Source organism: Budorcas taxicolor, chromosome 9, assembly GCF_023091745.1.
Source record: "Budorcas taxicolor isolate Tak-1 chromosome 9, Takin1.1, whole genome shotgun sequence".
NCBI lineage: Eukaryota > Metazoa > Chordata > Mammalia > Artiodactyla > Bovidae > Budorcas > Budorcas taxicolor.
Window position 1 is genome coordinate 77,246,011 of NC_068918.1, and position 16,378 is coordinate 77,262,388.

The following is a 16,378-nucleotide window of genomic DNA, read 5'->3' on the forward strand; positions in this document are numbered from 1 at the left end:
TAAATAGAGACCGCCAGGCTCATGTGTTTGATTGCTAGTTAATTTTGTGAGGATTACTGCTCTGAATGACTTCAGTGGTTCCTGCTGCTCTGTTAAAAATTCTCTTTTACATTTGAAGACCTAATAAACAGGAAACTATGATCTCTTCCTTGTGTTACTCGAAAGTTGATATGAAAGTATAATCCCAGATGGGATAGTTCAGTCTGCACTACAACATCTGTGTAAGACCGATGTCCCCATGAAAGCCATTTCATCCACATGCTTTCTAAATCAGCATCAGCACTTATGAGTACTCTTCGACTCTCGTTTGTGTGCGTATCATTGTAGTGTGCTTTATTTGAAACACCCTGTAGAGTGCTCTTTCATACTCATTTCCCTGCAGCATGAAAAGAATTGGCAAGTGACGAGTAATTCGCTGTCAAACATATGACTGTTTCATTTAGAATATAGAGGACACAGATTCTCATTTACTAGTGGCCTCGGGCCATGGCTCAGGAGCCCATCAAGCAGAAGACCGAACTAGCAATGAATTTTTTTAATCCATTAAAAAATATGTATGTGTTGACACCAACCTCTAACAAAGTAGTGGTTCGTCACTCAGCAAGAGTTATTCGTAGGACATCACCAAGGCCCACTGATGACTTTCCCATGGTGTTTCCCTATCTAGTCTTCACAGAGTCCTTCCATCTCGATTCTGGGTTTCACCTTCCTCCAGGCTCAGAGTGGTGCCATTTTTGCACACACAGCAGTTGCAGAGAACTCTCCCATCTGCCCACTGTCTTACTGCATAGAGCCCTAAGGTAGTATGGACTGGAATTCCTTTGAGCTTGAACCCAACTTCAAGTCCAGCTCTGAAACCTCTATACATGCGACCTGGGGCTCAGGTCTCTGTGGAAAGGGCCCCTCACTCTGTCCTGCCGACCTCCTAGGGTGGATGGGAATGGGAGCTGCTGAAAAAGAAGATCTTTTCAGGTGTGCCCCAAAGCCCTTGGAATCTTTGCCCAAAGTTCCTTCTGCTTCTTAAATGAGACTTTGTCTTCTGATCTTTATTTCAAGGTCATAAAACACCCTTAGATTCATCGCCCCCTTTGACTGCACTCCTTTTCTTCCTTGAGTTAAGGAAACTGTTGTTCCTTCTCATTCTGCCCTGTGCTTCGCCGCTTACAGGAGTCATCACAAACAACTGAAGACTTATTTTGTAGTCATTTGTTTAATGTCTGTCATTCATTTTTATTGCAGACTTCAGAGGGCCAGTGCTATGGACTGTTTATATGCTCCTATACATATTGAAGCCCTATACATTTATATACTCCTAATGGCAACCCACTCCAGTACTCTTGCCTGGAAAATCCTATGGACGGAAGAGCCTGGTAGGCTGCAGTCCGTGGGGTTGCTAAGAGTCGGACACAACTGAGCAACTTCACTTTCACTTTTCACTTTCATGCATTGGAGAAGGAAATGGCAACCCACTCCAGTGTTCTTGCCTGGAGAATCCCAGGGACAGAGGAGCCTGTTGGGCTGCTGTCTATGGGGTTGCACAGAGTCAGACACGACTGACAAGACTTAGCAGCAGCAGCAGCATACAGACTTCCCTGGTGGCTCAGACAGTAAAGCTTCTGCCTACAGTGTGGGAGACCTGGGTTCAAACCCTGGGTCGGCAAGATCTTCTGGAGAAGGAAATGGCAACCCACTCCAGTATTCTTGCCTGGAAAATCCCATGGATGGAGGAGCCTGGTAGGCTACAGTCCATCAGGTCGCAGAGTCGGACACGACTGAGCGAATTCACTCACTCATACATATTATATAAAAATTGAAGCCCTGCCCCTAATTTGATGCATTCAGAGATGGGGATTTCATGTGGTAATCAGGTTTAGATGAGGTCATGAAGATGGGGCCCCCATGATGGGAGTAGTTCCTTAATTTGAAGAGGAAGAGACCAGAGACCTGTCTCTCCACTACCTGAGGCCACAGCAGGAAACACAGCCATCTGCAAGTCAGGAGGAACCCTGGACCATGAGGACCCTGATCTTAAACTTGTAGCCTCCAGAACTGTCAGAGATAAATGTTTGTTGTTTAAGCCACCCAGTCTGTAGTAATTTATTATAGCAGGCCTGAACTAAGACAGGCAGGGTTCATATCTTTTTACTCAGGCCCATATCACTACGCATAGTGCTTGGCATAAAGTAAGCACTTGATTAAGTGTTTGATGGATGAATTTGTGAGTGTCCTGCCTGCAAGTTGCTCAGAAACATGAGCAACTCCATCCTCTCCAGTCCATTCTATCCCTGAGAAGCCCAAGGCTGATCAGCCTGAGATCCCCTGAGAGCTAACAGGCCAGTATTTCAAAGTACCTGGGTCTCCCAGACTGGAATCTCTGAGTCAGGTAGGGAGTGTGTGGTGAGCAAAAGAGCTTCAGAATCAGGCAGCCACACTGAGGCCCAGGAGCACCCGCTGATGAGCTGTTGGAGGCGGTGCAGGCCACTTCACCTCCCCCGCCTGTGTTGTCTGCTGTAAAACGGGTCTGACAGTGGTTCTTGCCTCAGAGGTTGTCATAGGAACAAAGTGGTATGAGTCTTTCGAGTGCTTAGCACAGACCCCAGGTCAGCGCTGATGTGAACCATCAATGATGATATGAAAGGTACAGATTTTTTTGGCCTTGTTTTGTGTCTCCCAGGGTAGTTTCTTTGTTGTCTTTGTCCTGCTCATCTTCCACCACATTCTTTAGGGTTTCTTTATGCGGTAATTGTATGATGGAAAGTGTCCATCCTCATGGTGGCTAGGTCCTGGAAGAAGATTATCTGACTCTGATTAGAACCTTGGAGTATGCAGGGCTGGGCTGCTCTCCCACTGGGTGTGTTATAGTCACCAAGGTGGAATCAGCTGACTGTAGTAATTACTTTGGGAGGAAGATCTAATGGAATGAAACAGAAACCTAAATGATTCCATCTCTCTTTTATACTTTATTCCTACCTCCATAAGATCATATAATACAATTATGATGAATCCCGGAGCTAATTCAGCAATAATTCTTATTTATATTTAGGTAGTTATTATCACAATACTACACTGATCATTTGATTCCAAAAGTAATTTCCTTCTACAAAGGTACCCTTGACATTCTATAATGTATATTAAGATTTAATGGGGGGATAAACAAGGCGGTAGATTTGCTGTATTCAAAAACAAGGCAGTGATTTTGAGGCTGGAATACACAGAGGAAAGCATTCATTTGCTTTTAAAATTAATTAGAAATGAAAGCCACTTTCTAAATCATAACTGATAACAATTTGTATTTTTTTCAGGGTCTGGAATGCTCATTTTTATCATTTAAGCTTAAGAAGGTATTTGTAGGATTTTTTTTGCTTTGTTAACCAGTTGGGGTGAACACTCAGGATTTTTTAAAAAGGTATTTAATATTTTTGTAAATGTATTTAAGTATTCTTAGTTAATAAAGCCATTTGTTTTAATTTAGTGGAAAATAATTTTATTAGAGCTTAAATAAAGTTGTGCAAGCAATGTTCCTCCATTACAGGGTCTTTGGGACTGTGTTAATTATAAGAAATGGAGCTATTGGAGACTATTACTGAGCACACAAACTCCTCATTGTTAACCACGGCTGGTGCGTGCTGACAGCTGCCTCTTAGGGAAATGTAACCCATGGTTAACGGTGGAAAGTGTGGCATTAGCATAATTTTTTGGCAAGGACTGAGCTGGGGCTGCAGCACTGCCTTCCACCTCGACTCTTTCATTACTGTATCTTATCAGAGGCCCAGATCCTAGGGGGGAGATGAAGCCATGTGATTGTGCTATAGGTAACCAAAACCCTGTGAGAAATGCCCATGTCTAAATAAAAGAAGAAAGGATTTCAGTTGCTTATGATAATGGTTTTAAAAGGGTCCCTGGAAGAAAGACTCTGAAAAGAATCACTGGTGTTTGAACAAAATTGACACCATGTAGAGGCGGCTTTTTTTTGACATTGACACTAATGCATGTTATGGTTTCTATAAGAGGAATTAGAATTTAAACAGTTTTATTCTTCAGGGACCAATTCAGACAAAAATAGATCTGCTAATGCAAGACTTAGAGTCAAGAATAAATTACATCCCCTGAAGCTTCTCTAAGTTCATTTGCACATTACTAAAGGTACTTCAAACAGTTGGGAATTAATTTTTGTATATTTCAGAGAACATATCAAGCCAGTGTTGAAAAGTAATAGAAAATATCAAATAGTAACTAGTGGTAAAAAAGCTGTTTGCCAATTCAGGAGACGCAAGAGACCAGGTTCGATCCCTGGGTTGGGAAGATCACCTGGAGAGGGAAAACGGCAACCCACTCCAATATTCTTGCCTGAAAAATTCTATGGACAAGAGGAGTCTGGCAGGCTATAGTTGGAGTCAAAAGAGTCAGACACAACTGAGCACACATTTTATAATAATGTTCGTTCTTGATAGGATAAGCTACTCCCTTGGCTGAGGATTCTCTTTGCTTTTGTCAATAATAAATAATATTATAAGCTTGAATATGAATGATACAGTTGGTTAATAGAAGATAAGGAAGTGGCTACCATTCGCTGAGCACTTACTGGGTGCCAGGCAGGCACTATGCTTAATGCTTTATACACATCTTGTTTCTCTATCAAAAAACCCTATTACTTAGGGGCTATTCTGTCCTCACGACCCAGATAATCATGATGATGTGATCACTCACCTAGAGCCAGACATCTTGGAATGTGAAGTCAAGTGGGCCTTAGAAAGCATCACTACGAACAAAGCTAATGGAGGTGATGGAATTCCAGTTGAGCTGTTTCAAATCCTGAAAGATGATGCTGTGAAAGTGCTGTACTCAATATGCCAGCAAATTTGGAAAACTCAGCAGTGGCCACAGGACTGGAAAAGGTCAGTTTTCATTCCAATCCCAAAGAAAGGCAATGCAAAAGAATGCTCAAACTACTGCACAATTGCACTCGTCTCACATGCTAGTAAAGTAATGCTCAAAATTCTCCAAGCCAGACTTCAGGAATACGTGAACCGTGAACTCCCTGATGTTCAAGCTGGTTTTAGAAAAGGCAGAGGAACCAGAAATCAAATTGCCAACATCCACTGGATCATGGAAAAAGCAAGAGAGTTCCAGAAAAACATCTATTTCTGCTTTATTGACTATGCCAAAGCCTTTGACTGTGTGGATCACAATAAACTGTGGAAAATTCTGAAAGAGATGGGAATACCAGACCACCTAACCTGCCCCTTGAGAAACCTATATGCAGGTCAGGAAGCAACAGTTCGAACTGGACATGGAACAACAGACTGGTTCCAAATAGGAAAAGGAGTATGTCAAGGCTGTATATTGTCACCCTGCTTATTTAACTTATATGTAGAATACATCATGAGAAATGCTGGACTGGAAGAAACACAAGCTGGAATCAAGATTGCTGGGAGAAATATCAATAACCTCAGATATGCAGATGACACCACCCTTATGGCAGAAAGTGAAGAGGAGCTAAAAAGCCTCTTGATGAAAGTGAAAGAGGAGAGTGAAAAAGTTGGCTTAAAGCTCAACATTCAGCAAACAAAGATCATGGCATCTGGTCCCATCACTTCATGGGAAATAGATGGGGAAACAGAAACAGTGTCAGACTTTATTTTTGGGGGCTCCAAAATCACTGCAGATGGTGATTGCAGCCATGAAATTAAAAGATACTTACTCCTTGGAAGGAAAGTTATGACCAACCTAGATAGCATATTCAAAAGCAGAGACATTACTTTGCCGACTAAGGTGCGTCTAGTCAAGGCTATGGTTTTTCCTGTGGTCATGTATGGATGTGAGAGTTGGACTGTGAAGAAGGCTGAGCGCCGAAGAATTGATGCTTTTGAACTGTGGTGTTGGAGAAGACTCTTGAGAGTCCCTTGGACTGCAAGGAGATCCAACCAGTGCATTCTGAAGGAGATCAGCCCTGGGATTTCTTTGGAAGGAATGATGCTGAAGCTGAAGCTCCAGTACTTTGGCCACTTCATGCGAAGAGTTGACTCATTGGAAAAGACTCTGATGCTGGGAGGGATTGGGGGCAGGAGGAGAAGGGGATGACGGAGGATGAGATGGCTGGATGGCATCACTGACTCGATGGACGTGAGTCTGAGTGAACTCCGGGAGTTGGTGATGGACAGGGAGTCCTGGCATGCTGCGATTCATGGGGTCGCAAAGAGTCGGACACGACTGAGAGACCAAATTGAACTGATTCTGTCCTCAGTTGCAAATGGGGATATTAATCCTCAGGGAAATTGAGCGTTATTCCCAAGGTCCTTCTGTCAGTAAGGAGTAGGACTTGACGTTTGAACCCAGGTCTCTGTGTCCTGACGCCTGCAGGACTTCCTAACTTCCTTGGCCATCCCAGGGCTTCTGTTCCTGTTACCAGTGACAGTCGCTTCTATTAGCAGCATCTTCCTGAATCTATTAAACAATTCCCCTGGGGCTCCTTTCCATTCCCTCTGTTACATAGGAGTGACTGTTGCTATTTAAAGCAGAGGGCACATTGACAATTCTGTTCAATAGTCCTTCAATGTCGGTGCTTCTGGCAGTTTCTCTGTCTGGCTGTGGTGGCCTCTGTTGGGTTCACGTGCGTGTGGCAGGGAGCTGCTCTGTGTCGGCCAGTTCCCCTCACCTCCGCTCCACTCCAGGACCCCAGCCTGGAAAGACAGGTAGCCTCAATGGGACCAGTGTCTTTCCTTCAGATTTTCCAGAGGCATTTTCCTTCCAGATCTTTGTGGGCCCTTAAAGCATGTGTAGGGATCAAGCATTAGTGTCTCTAGGACTGATGAAACGGCCCTGTTGGTTTAAGTCGAGTGCAGTCTGGGGATGCTCCGGGCAGAAAGAGGATTATGCATTTATCTCCCTTTCTACTGTGAATCAGGAGGGTCAGCAGAATGATACAGGTGAATAGGAACATATCTGTGCAGGAACAAATATATTCTGAAAGTATAAGCTCAGAAGATTATTCTTTGGAAGATTTGTGGAGTCCCAGAAAGGTCTGGGGGCAACCCATGTGGTTTAAAGGGTAATCTCTGTGCCCAGAGATGCTATGTGCCAGCCGACTTGCAGGCAGCCCGTGAGCCCACCTGGCCCCCTGGAGCTGGAACTAACTGGAACTGCCTGGTCGGCCCTCCTGTGATCATCTGCCCTCCCTCTGGGTTCTCCTTTGGCCTGAAATTCATATTGTATGCTGCTTCCCAGGTGGCTCAGTGGTAAAGAATCCACTTGCCAATGCAGGAGACTCAGGTTCAATCCCTGGGTCAGGAAGATCCCCTGAAGAAGGAAATGCCACCCACTCCACTATTCTTACTGGGAGAATTCCATGGATAGTGCAGCCTGGTGGGCTACAATCCATGGGGTCGCAAAGAGTCAGACACAATGAGCGACTGAGCATGCGCGCATGTTGTAGAATCTCTCCCCAGAAATGATAGAGGGGACCCATGATTAAGATCTCCCTGAATAAGATCTTTGACCTTTTATTTCTGAAAATGAGATTCAGCCTGAATTAAGAACTCTAATTTCTGTTTTGTAGCTCAGTGATTCTCAATCCTAGCCCAGATATTAGAATTATACGAAGAACTTGAAAATACCAATTGCCAAATGACTTGTCCCCAAACAATCAAGTTGGAATAGTTAAGGATGATGCCTTGCATCAATATTCCTTAAACACTATTGCAGCGGAATGTGCACTGGGGGTTGAAGACCACTGAGTGGGAGGATGGAGAGGTGGTGAGGGGTCTTACACTGCTGCAGCTTACTTGGTGCTTCGTATGTACAAGTTTTGTTCTAGGGATTTTCATAGAATGAGCTTACCCTCATGTACTCCTTACAGTGAACTGTAAGCTTATTTTGTTTCTATAGATGTGTATATGGAAAACTTTGAGGAGGTAGAGCAGTTTATTCAGAGTGGAATGCCACTTTTGGAGATAGACTTAACCTGCTCATCTAGGTGCACTGTATCTGGTTTTTCATAACATTGTTCTAGTAAGTGCACCTACAGTAACTCCCAGGTATTTGGACTTAACACCTTTGCACATAATACACATGGTCTTTCGTTTATATTAACAATACCAACAGTCTTGCTGGGAGGTCTCCACCAGGAAAAGCCAGGTAGCAGGGTGAGATGTAGAATGCGTTCTCACTTAGCTAGTCCGAAAGTCTGAGATCACTTGTTCTAGTGAGGGCATTTCTAAAACCATGAAACCACCAATAGTTTGTTGTCAGTGGTTCTGGTATATAGCTAGATCAATTTCAACCCACATATAGAGCCACAAAACCACTACCCGCATCAGGACTGTTGTTGTCCAGTTGCTAAGTCATGCCCCGCTCTTTGCGACCCCATGGACTGCAGCATGCCAGGCTTCCCTGTCCTTCACTATCTCCTGAATTTGCTCAAATTCATGTCCGTTGAGTTAGCGATGCTATCTAACCATCTCATCATCTGCCACCTCCTTCTCCTTTTGCCTTCAATCTTTCCCAGCATCAGGGTCTTTACCAATGAGTCGGCTCTTCACATCAAGTGGCCCAGAGTATTGGAGTTTCAGCTTCAACATCAGTCCTTCCAATGAATATTTAGGGTTGACTTCCTTTAGGCTTTGATCTCCTTACTGTCCAAGGAATTCTCAAGAGTCTTCTCCAACACCACAGTTCAAAAGTGTCAATTCCTCTGCGCTGGGCCATCTTTATGGACATAGACCAGCAAGTAGAGTTCAGAGGACTGAAGTGTTGCTTCCTGTCAGTACCACCCTGCTTCCTCCACCCACCTGGGCAGACTCTGCAAGCTTGGCTTTCTGTAAGAGATTTATCTACATGCCAGCCTGAGTATGCGATTTCTTGGCAGTTTGGAGGTAGGTCCTTCTGAAAGTTTGACTGATAATAGGAGTGGAACCATGTGGGGTGTATACCTTTCTTTCTCTCCCTAACTTGACCACATACTGTAATCCTTGATCCCCAGAGGAAGGACTTAAGACCCCAAAAGGAGGCTGAAATCAGAGCTCTGAAAGTGTGGGTTAGTTTCTGGGAAGAAATGAAATGATACACCCCTACAGGACCCCAAAGATTACATGGATTGGAGACTGGGATATCGACAGTAGGCATTCACAGGGCAGTGGAGGTGGGTGACTGGTAAGCTTTTGTCCTCTGTCCTGACCCCAGACTCTCGTCTGTCTTGCTCACCTTTTCTTTTGGTTTGTATTGTGAGTTCTAAGCTCAGAGGCCCCAGGGCTGCGGTCTGCCCTCCCTTCTCCACCACTTGACACCCTCCATAGAATCCTCTCTAAGACAGAGCAGCAAGAAGCCTCTTTGATGCCTGGGAGCCTGTTCAGGGAAGCGCTTGGTTACAGCCCTCATCCTTTGATCTCCACAGCCCACAAGCTACCAACTTCAGGTTTGAAAATCCTGAGAATCTCGTTTATTTTGTGCTCTGAAAGTGTAAGATCCTAGGATGAAAAGCTCTACCTTAAACACCAAAAAATAATAACACTTATACCCTAGGAGGATAAAAACTTGCTGTCTCCAGCTAAAGAGATGTTTTTTATTTGTGTAGCTTTTCATTTCCTTTTCCATACCTCTGTTACAAGTACACGGCCCTTGGAACCTCTGTGTTCTAATAAAGCACAGGATTGTAGATGTAGATGGAAGCCCGGAGGGCCGCTGGCGGCGGAAACAATGAGGTCCGTGGTTCAGTGCCAGCCCTGGTCAGCCCTGGTCATTTCTTTATGTAGAAAGAAGTGATGTCTTATGATGAGGGAGGGAGGGAGGGAAAGAAGAAGGAGCTGACAAAGCAAGGACATTTGACCTGAGCAAAGGGGGTGGACAAGAGCTTTTTCTGGTAGAGGAAAGAGCCAGTTCAAAGGTCCCTAGCTGACAACAGATTCCTGCATCCTGGAGCAGAGCAAAGGCTGTTGTCCTGGTGGCAAGTGTGGCAGGAGACAGGGCCTGAGTCATGTAGGGTTAGAGACCATGGTATGGAATTGATTATTTTGTTCTTAGAGAAACAGATTTTAAGCAGAGGGCTAACATGGCCAGAGTAATAAAGTTAAAAGATCCCTCTGGTTGCTGTGTGGTTGGGGAGAAAACTGACAATCAATGAAGAGAAGGCTCGTCCCTCTCTGGTGGCCCAGAGGGGTTGGTGAGAAGTGGTCTGACTTAAGTAATATTTTGAAAGCTGAGCCAACAGGGCTTGCAAATGGGTTGGTATGGATGAGAGAAGGGAAAGAGATGGATCAAAGCTGACAAAGGCTTTGAAGCCTGTCTTGGAAGGAATGTGTTGTGTAGCCCGATATAGACGACAGGAGAAATAGCGATTTGGGGGACCTAATAGAAGCAAATAAAGAGTTCTGTTGGGACTTCCCTGGTGATTCAGTGGTTAAGAATCCACCTTGCAGTGCAGGGACTTGGGTTTGAACCCTGATCAGAGAACTAAGATCTCACACGCAGGCGAGTATCTAAGCCCAAGTGGTGCAACCACCGAGCCCCTGCACCACTACTAGGGAGCCTGTGCCCCGCAACAAAAGATCCCGCGTGATGCAAGGGAGTCTGCGAACCACAGCTGAGACCTGACCCGGCCAAGTCAACAGATGACTAATGAACTTAGCTAACCAATAAAAAGAGTTCTGTTTGGACGGTGAGATGTGAGATGCCCATAGACATCCAGGCTGAGGTGCTAAAGAATCAATGGATACACATGTCCGGAATCCAAGGTACTAGTCAGGCATTGAAATCATTCATTTCAGGAGTTCCTGGACACTTTGGTTTTTACAGAGACTTCCCATATTTTAGAAGCGTTTAGCGGTTGGGCTCCCTTTGATTCCTGGGATGAACACCTGGAGAAGATGCTGGAATGTGTTGGGATTCCTCACATTCCTCCTGGGGAAAACACATTTACATGATGAGCAGGCGGGACCCTCTGTGGCCATCCTGACCACTTAGGGTGGAGTCCCTCTGAGTATGTTGCTAGACTTAGGCAACCATTTCTCTGTATTCTTTTCTGCACATCTTCTTTCCTAAGTCATATATATATCTATATATAGAGATCAACTTCCTGCTCAAGTATGTTCCCCATGGAGTGCTGCACAATAATTAAGATCTAGCAAATTATGAATCCTGTTCACATTTCAAAGTTTCCTGAAAGTAACCCAATCACAAGCATTCCAGGTGTTTGTGTGTGAGTGTCATATACATGAAAGTTTGACCCCACTGTCCTTCTTATACAAACAGCCAGTTAGATTACAGTCATTGTACACATCACATAGATAGTAAATCAGAAGACTAGGAAGAAACAGGGGTTGGATAATGCCTCAGAAAGGGAAAAAAAATCTATAAGCCAAACAGCACTTATTTATTACGTTTAGATAAGATTCCCCACTTGAACTGTCCCTAGCTTAAACTCTGCTCCTCCTTTTTATTCTTACTTTTTAAGCTCTTTTTGCCATCTCCTGAAAAAAGCACCTTTTATTGACCTTATTCCCTAATCTACTGTCTTCTGTAAGTCTCTGGCATTTTGAATATTTCCTGCATTTTGCTCTGTTAGAAAGTCTGGTCATCTTCACTTTCCCGCTAAACTCACCACATCACAGGCTCCCCTACACAATCAAACATGGTGCCAGCTGGTGGCACTGGTGGTGCCCAGGCTGTGCAAAAGCAGGAGACAGCAACACTCCAGGTGGGCTCTTCAGAAGAGCAGGTGCCAAGTACCTTCTGGAAAAACCAGTCTCCCTTCCTATCTGCAGCTTAACAGCTGTGGGTCTGTGAGCAAGTTGCTAGGTTTCTCCAGGCCTCTGTTCTCTTCTCAGTAATTGGGGATCATTCTAACCCACGTCTGATGTTTGAACTAAGTGAATGAATACCTTTAAAACACTTAGTAGAGTACTTGCTACCCAGAAGGAATTCAGTAAGCTTTAGTTCCTATCAGAAACCCCCTGAGTCTTTATCCCTCAGGAAACAATAACCACACACTCTGAAAACACACACATACCACTAAGTGGCTATTAGTAAAGACAAATCAAGCTTCGGAAGCAAGTTAGACTGAGAAGATGAAGGGAAATTGATAATCAAGACAAAGTAGAGAAACAATGCAGCGGCTCTCCAAGTGTGGTTTCCAGGCCCGCAGCATCACGTGGGAGCTTGGTAGCAATGCAGATTCTCAGAGCTACTGTGATGCTAGAGGTAAAGAACCTGCCTGCTAATGCAGGAGACATTAGAGACATGGATTTGATCCCCCATTTGGGAAGATCGCCTGGAGGAAGGCATGGCAGCCCACTCCAGTATTCTTGGCTGGAGAATCCCATGGACAGAGGAGCCTGGCAGGCTACAGTCCATAGGGTCACAAAGAGTTGTACACGACTAAAGCGACTTAGCATGCGCATGGGCACTGAATCAGAACTCTGAGAGTGGGATCGGGCAGTCTGAGTGTTAGCAGCCTCTGCAGGTAGTTCTGATGCGTGTTGAAGCTGGAGAACCACTGGCCTAAAGTAAACCTAGCAGATATTGGGTGGGGAATAATGGTCCATGTCTGTGTGCATACACACCGTGGTTGGTAGAACGTTTGTAGCTGCTGAAGCTATTAACCAAGCCTGGTAGTATCAGCAAAATGTCACCAAATTGGAGATTAATTACCCATTTTCCTTTGGTACTGTTGTCTGAATAGAAATATAACTAAAAGACTTATTTTCCATGACTTTGCACTTAATTCATTTGGGGTTGAAAACTATTAAGTCATTAACTTTTTTCTTCTTTTTTTTTTTTCTAGGAAATTCCACTTACTTGGATGACCATGGACCACCTCCTAGTAAGGTAAGATCTTTGCTTATGCTATAAAACCCCTTTTCCTTCTCTCAGTACCTATAGCCTCCAACAACCCCAACCACATCCCTCTTGGCCCAGAGTTGTTCATAAGAAGGTAGTAGGTATGGGTGTCAAGTTCATCTTTGATTAATAGTGAGTAGAAAAAGGAAGCATGCAAAGAATATTAAAATGGGTAAAAATAATGTTGGTATGTTAACATCTTTTCACCCATGTTTCTTACTTCTAGCAGGATGGCAATGAATCCCAGAATTGATGAGGCCAGGGTTCCAGATAAAGGTCCCTTGAGTGTCCCCTGAGGGAGCAGGACGCAATGTTTATTTCATCAGTAGCTGTCGCTGCCCCAGGCAGGGGAGCCTCAGGGCTGAGTTAGGACTTCTGGCTGTTTCTCCTGGTTGCTGCCTCCTGTGCCTCTGTATCCTTGCTGGCCCATGATGTGGGGTCCACAACCCAGCCCCCTCATGCCTTCAGGCCTTGGGCCAGACTCATGCCTGCCCCTTCCTCCTTGGCCTGGCTTACCTGGGCTACTCCACTCAGGGTTCAGTCCCCTGGAGCCAGCCTTCTCCGCAGGTGTCCTTTCAAGGCTGGCCTGGCCTGGCTGGCACAAGCACTTCTGCTCTTAGAAGCAATATTGGCATGATTTGTAAGGGTCAGAACTATCCAGTGAAGTGTAGTTCCCCGCAACTGTCTACTTTCGTAACCTCAGTGAAAACCAAATATTAATCTACTGAAAAAGGAGAAAAATATACATGTTCTTTGATCACTTAAGGTGATGTCACCAAAGTGCAGTTGTAAGTACATAGTGAGAAAATCAAGCACTCACCTTGATTAGAGGCTGGAAATGTACCATAAAACTGGTTTTTGAATGTATGGGATCTAAAGAATAACTCTACCATGTTTAAGACCACGAGCTTTGGAATAAGGTATTTCTGGAGTTGGTAGAACTCTAGACAGAGTTCTACTGGTATCAGCATATGACGTTGAACAGATAACTTGATATGTCAAGCTTTAATTTTTTTGATGTGCAAAGTGGGTTAAAAATATGACCCACAGTAAGGGCATCTAAAAGGACTGAGTGAGTTGATATATGACAGGCCCTCAGCCCCTAGCATGTGATAAGTGTTAAATAAACGGTAGCTAGTGTTAACTAGACTGGAATAGCATTAAGATCATTGATGAATGGTACAGTGATATTTATCATAGTGGTGAATGGTATATCACTTGGTCCACTGCATATGTGCTGAATGGCTGTGATGCTGCAGGCACTAGGAATACAGATATGAAACAAAACAAGAACAATGACAAGGCAGTTCCTACCCTGTAGAAACAAAGGAATATAGAGGATTAGACACCATCTGAGGATGAGGAGTGCATCTAGCTCATCTCAGTATCCTCACATCCTTGGGTTTAGCCTCGATGCACGGAGAAGCACATCCTGACTGTTCATTAATTTTCACTAAACTGGACCGCAGGATCCAGAGCTGGAATCTGAATTAGGTCTCCTGGCTCCCATCCCAGGTTCTTTCCACTCGGCCAGTATTCTCAAACTTTAGCTTGCATCAAGATTTCCTGGAGGCTTGTTAAAACACGGATTTCCAGGCCCAGACCCCTAAGTGTCTGATGCAGTAGGTCCAGGGTGGGATGGGAGAATTTGCATCTTTAACCAGCTCCTGAGCGATGGTGAATACTGCACGTCTGGGGACCACATTTGAGATCCACTGCTCTCAAACCATGAATATCAAGAAAATCGGCTCTTGTTTTTACTGCCAATAGCCTACAGAGAGTGGCATGGCTTCTTGCATAAAAGCTGTTAATTAATAATGATGACTCACCATTGTAACCTTTCTTGTGGTGAAAACATATTTTCTTGGTCAATAACCTATCCCGGAGGGAAAATAAGTGGGTGTGGGGAAGGATGATGTGGACAGCCTGCTATGTTCCTTTACCTCTTAACTGTGTTTCTCTCCTAAGTTGGGCCAAGTAAGCCCTCCCCACCCCCAACTCCCTCTGCTCTGCAGGGAAAGGGGCTAGGTGACTCAGCATGTGGGGCATGTCAGGCCGTTACTTTGGGTTCCAGGTCTGATAAACAGGATTTTACTTGGTCAGAAGACCCAGGCCCACTTCCCATAAACTTACCTCCTGGAGCTCAGTCCTTGGTGACTCACCTGGAACTATTCCTTTAGCCTGTCTAGGGGCCTTGCTCTTGCCAAGTTGGCCATCTTGCCTACTTCTTTGCTAGTCTGGTGGTGCCTGGATTCTATATTTGCTGGGCTCTCGCCCCTTGATCCCATAGCGCTTTCCTTGGCTCTGCATTCTCCACTTCCTACTAATCTTCACCCCTCTCTCTTCTGTCACTCCCAACTAAGACTTAACCATGATGCACAGGTCATATCAGACCATTTTAGGTCATTTTCAGAATAAATCCAGTCTTATAAACTCCACTCAAGTTTTAAAACTGTGAGTATGATCTCTTGCAGCCAGCAGAGATTATAGGTAATACAGCAGTGATTATATAATACAGATTCTTTCACTATAACTGTATTTTCATTATCTAGGAGTGGAGTAGCAAAACCCCTCTTCACTTTCTAAGCAGTAGCCGAAAAAATAAAAATGAGTAAAAATAATATTGGTACATTAACATCTTTTCATCCATGCTCATTACCCCTGGCAGTGTGGAAATGAACCCCAGAAGTGATGAGGTCAGAGTTTCAGATAAGGGTCCCTTGAGTGTCCCCCGAGATGAGGCCTAGGTAGTTTAAGTCTGCAGACCACTGGTGTATTCAGGGACACAGTGGTATCAGGGAATAAGGACTCACACACGTGTGGCCTCCAGAGTGAACCCCCAGTCTGGCAGTAGGAAGCACGACTGAGTCCAGATCCACAGTTTTCATATTTGTTTAGCACTCAGAAATAACTTTTTGATGCCAAGACTAAAAGAGCTGTGATCTAGATAAAGTAGGACTTTGAAACCCTGAAAATGGACTGAGGTTTACAGGCGAGTTCTCATTTTATTGCAAGTTCAGTTCCACAAGTTTCGCATTCCACAAGTAATTACCATTTAGGAATTGGGGTGTGTGCCACATGGCTCATCCAGGGCCCAGGGCTTCATTCTCTCCAGTTTTTTCATAGAAAAGAACCAAATGCTTCTGACTTTTACTTGTTTTTCAAATCCCCTTTAACCTCCCAGTTTTTGATCTAAGTCATTATTCAAAGGCAGATGTTAATGTTTTCTTTTGTCGACTGCTTTTTACAACCACTTTGTGTGTACACAGAATTTAGTGGTTGAAGGTTAGAGCCCTACTGAGACTGAACAGGGAGGTTTCTGTTGAATGAACTAGAAAGATACTTTTGAGTACAAAAACAGGGGTGACACAACAGTGTAGTGTGATCCCACATCTTAAAACTTGTATGCATATGTCTGTGTGTACACAGAGAGAAGCCTGGGAGAATAAAGATGTTTAGTCTGGATGGTGAGATTTTTAGGAGGTTTTTTTAACTCATTTCCTTATTTTTTGTATAAATTTGAGTTCATTGAAGTGATGCTTGCTCAGTC

General features: G+C 44.2%; 1 protein-coding gene across 1 annotated transcript in view; it reads left to right on the forward strand.

Annotated features, from left to right (window-relative positions):
* Positions 1 to 16,378, forward strand: part of UST (uronyl 2-sulfotransferase) — a 312,460-nt gene that overhangs the window by 120,089 nt on the left and 175,993 nt on the right. Inside the window, exon 2 of the mRNA XM_052645814.1 lies at positions 12,773 to 12,816. Within this exon, the coding sequence (XP_052501774.1) occupies positions 12,773 to 12,816 (44 nt within the window). The remainder of the gene's footprint in view (positions 1 to 12,772; positions 12,817 to 16,378) is intronic.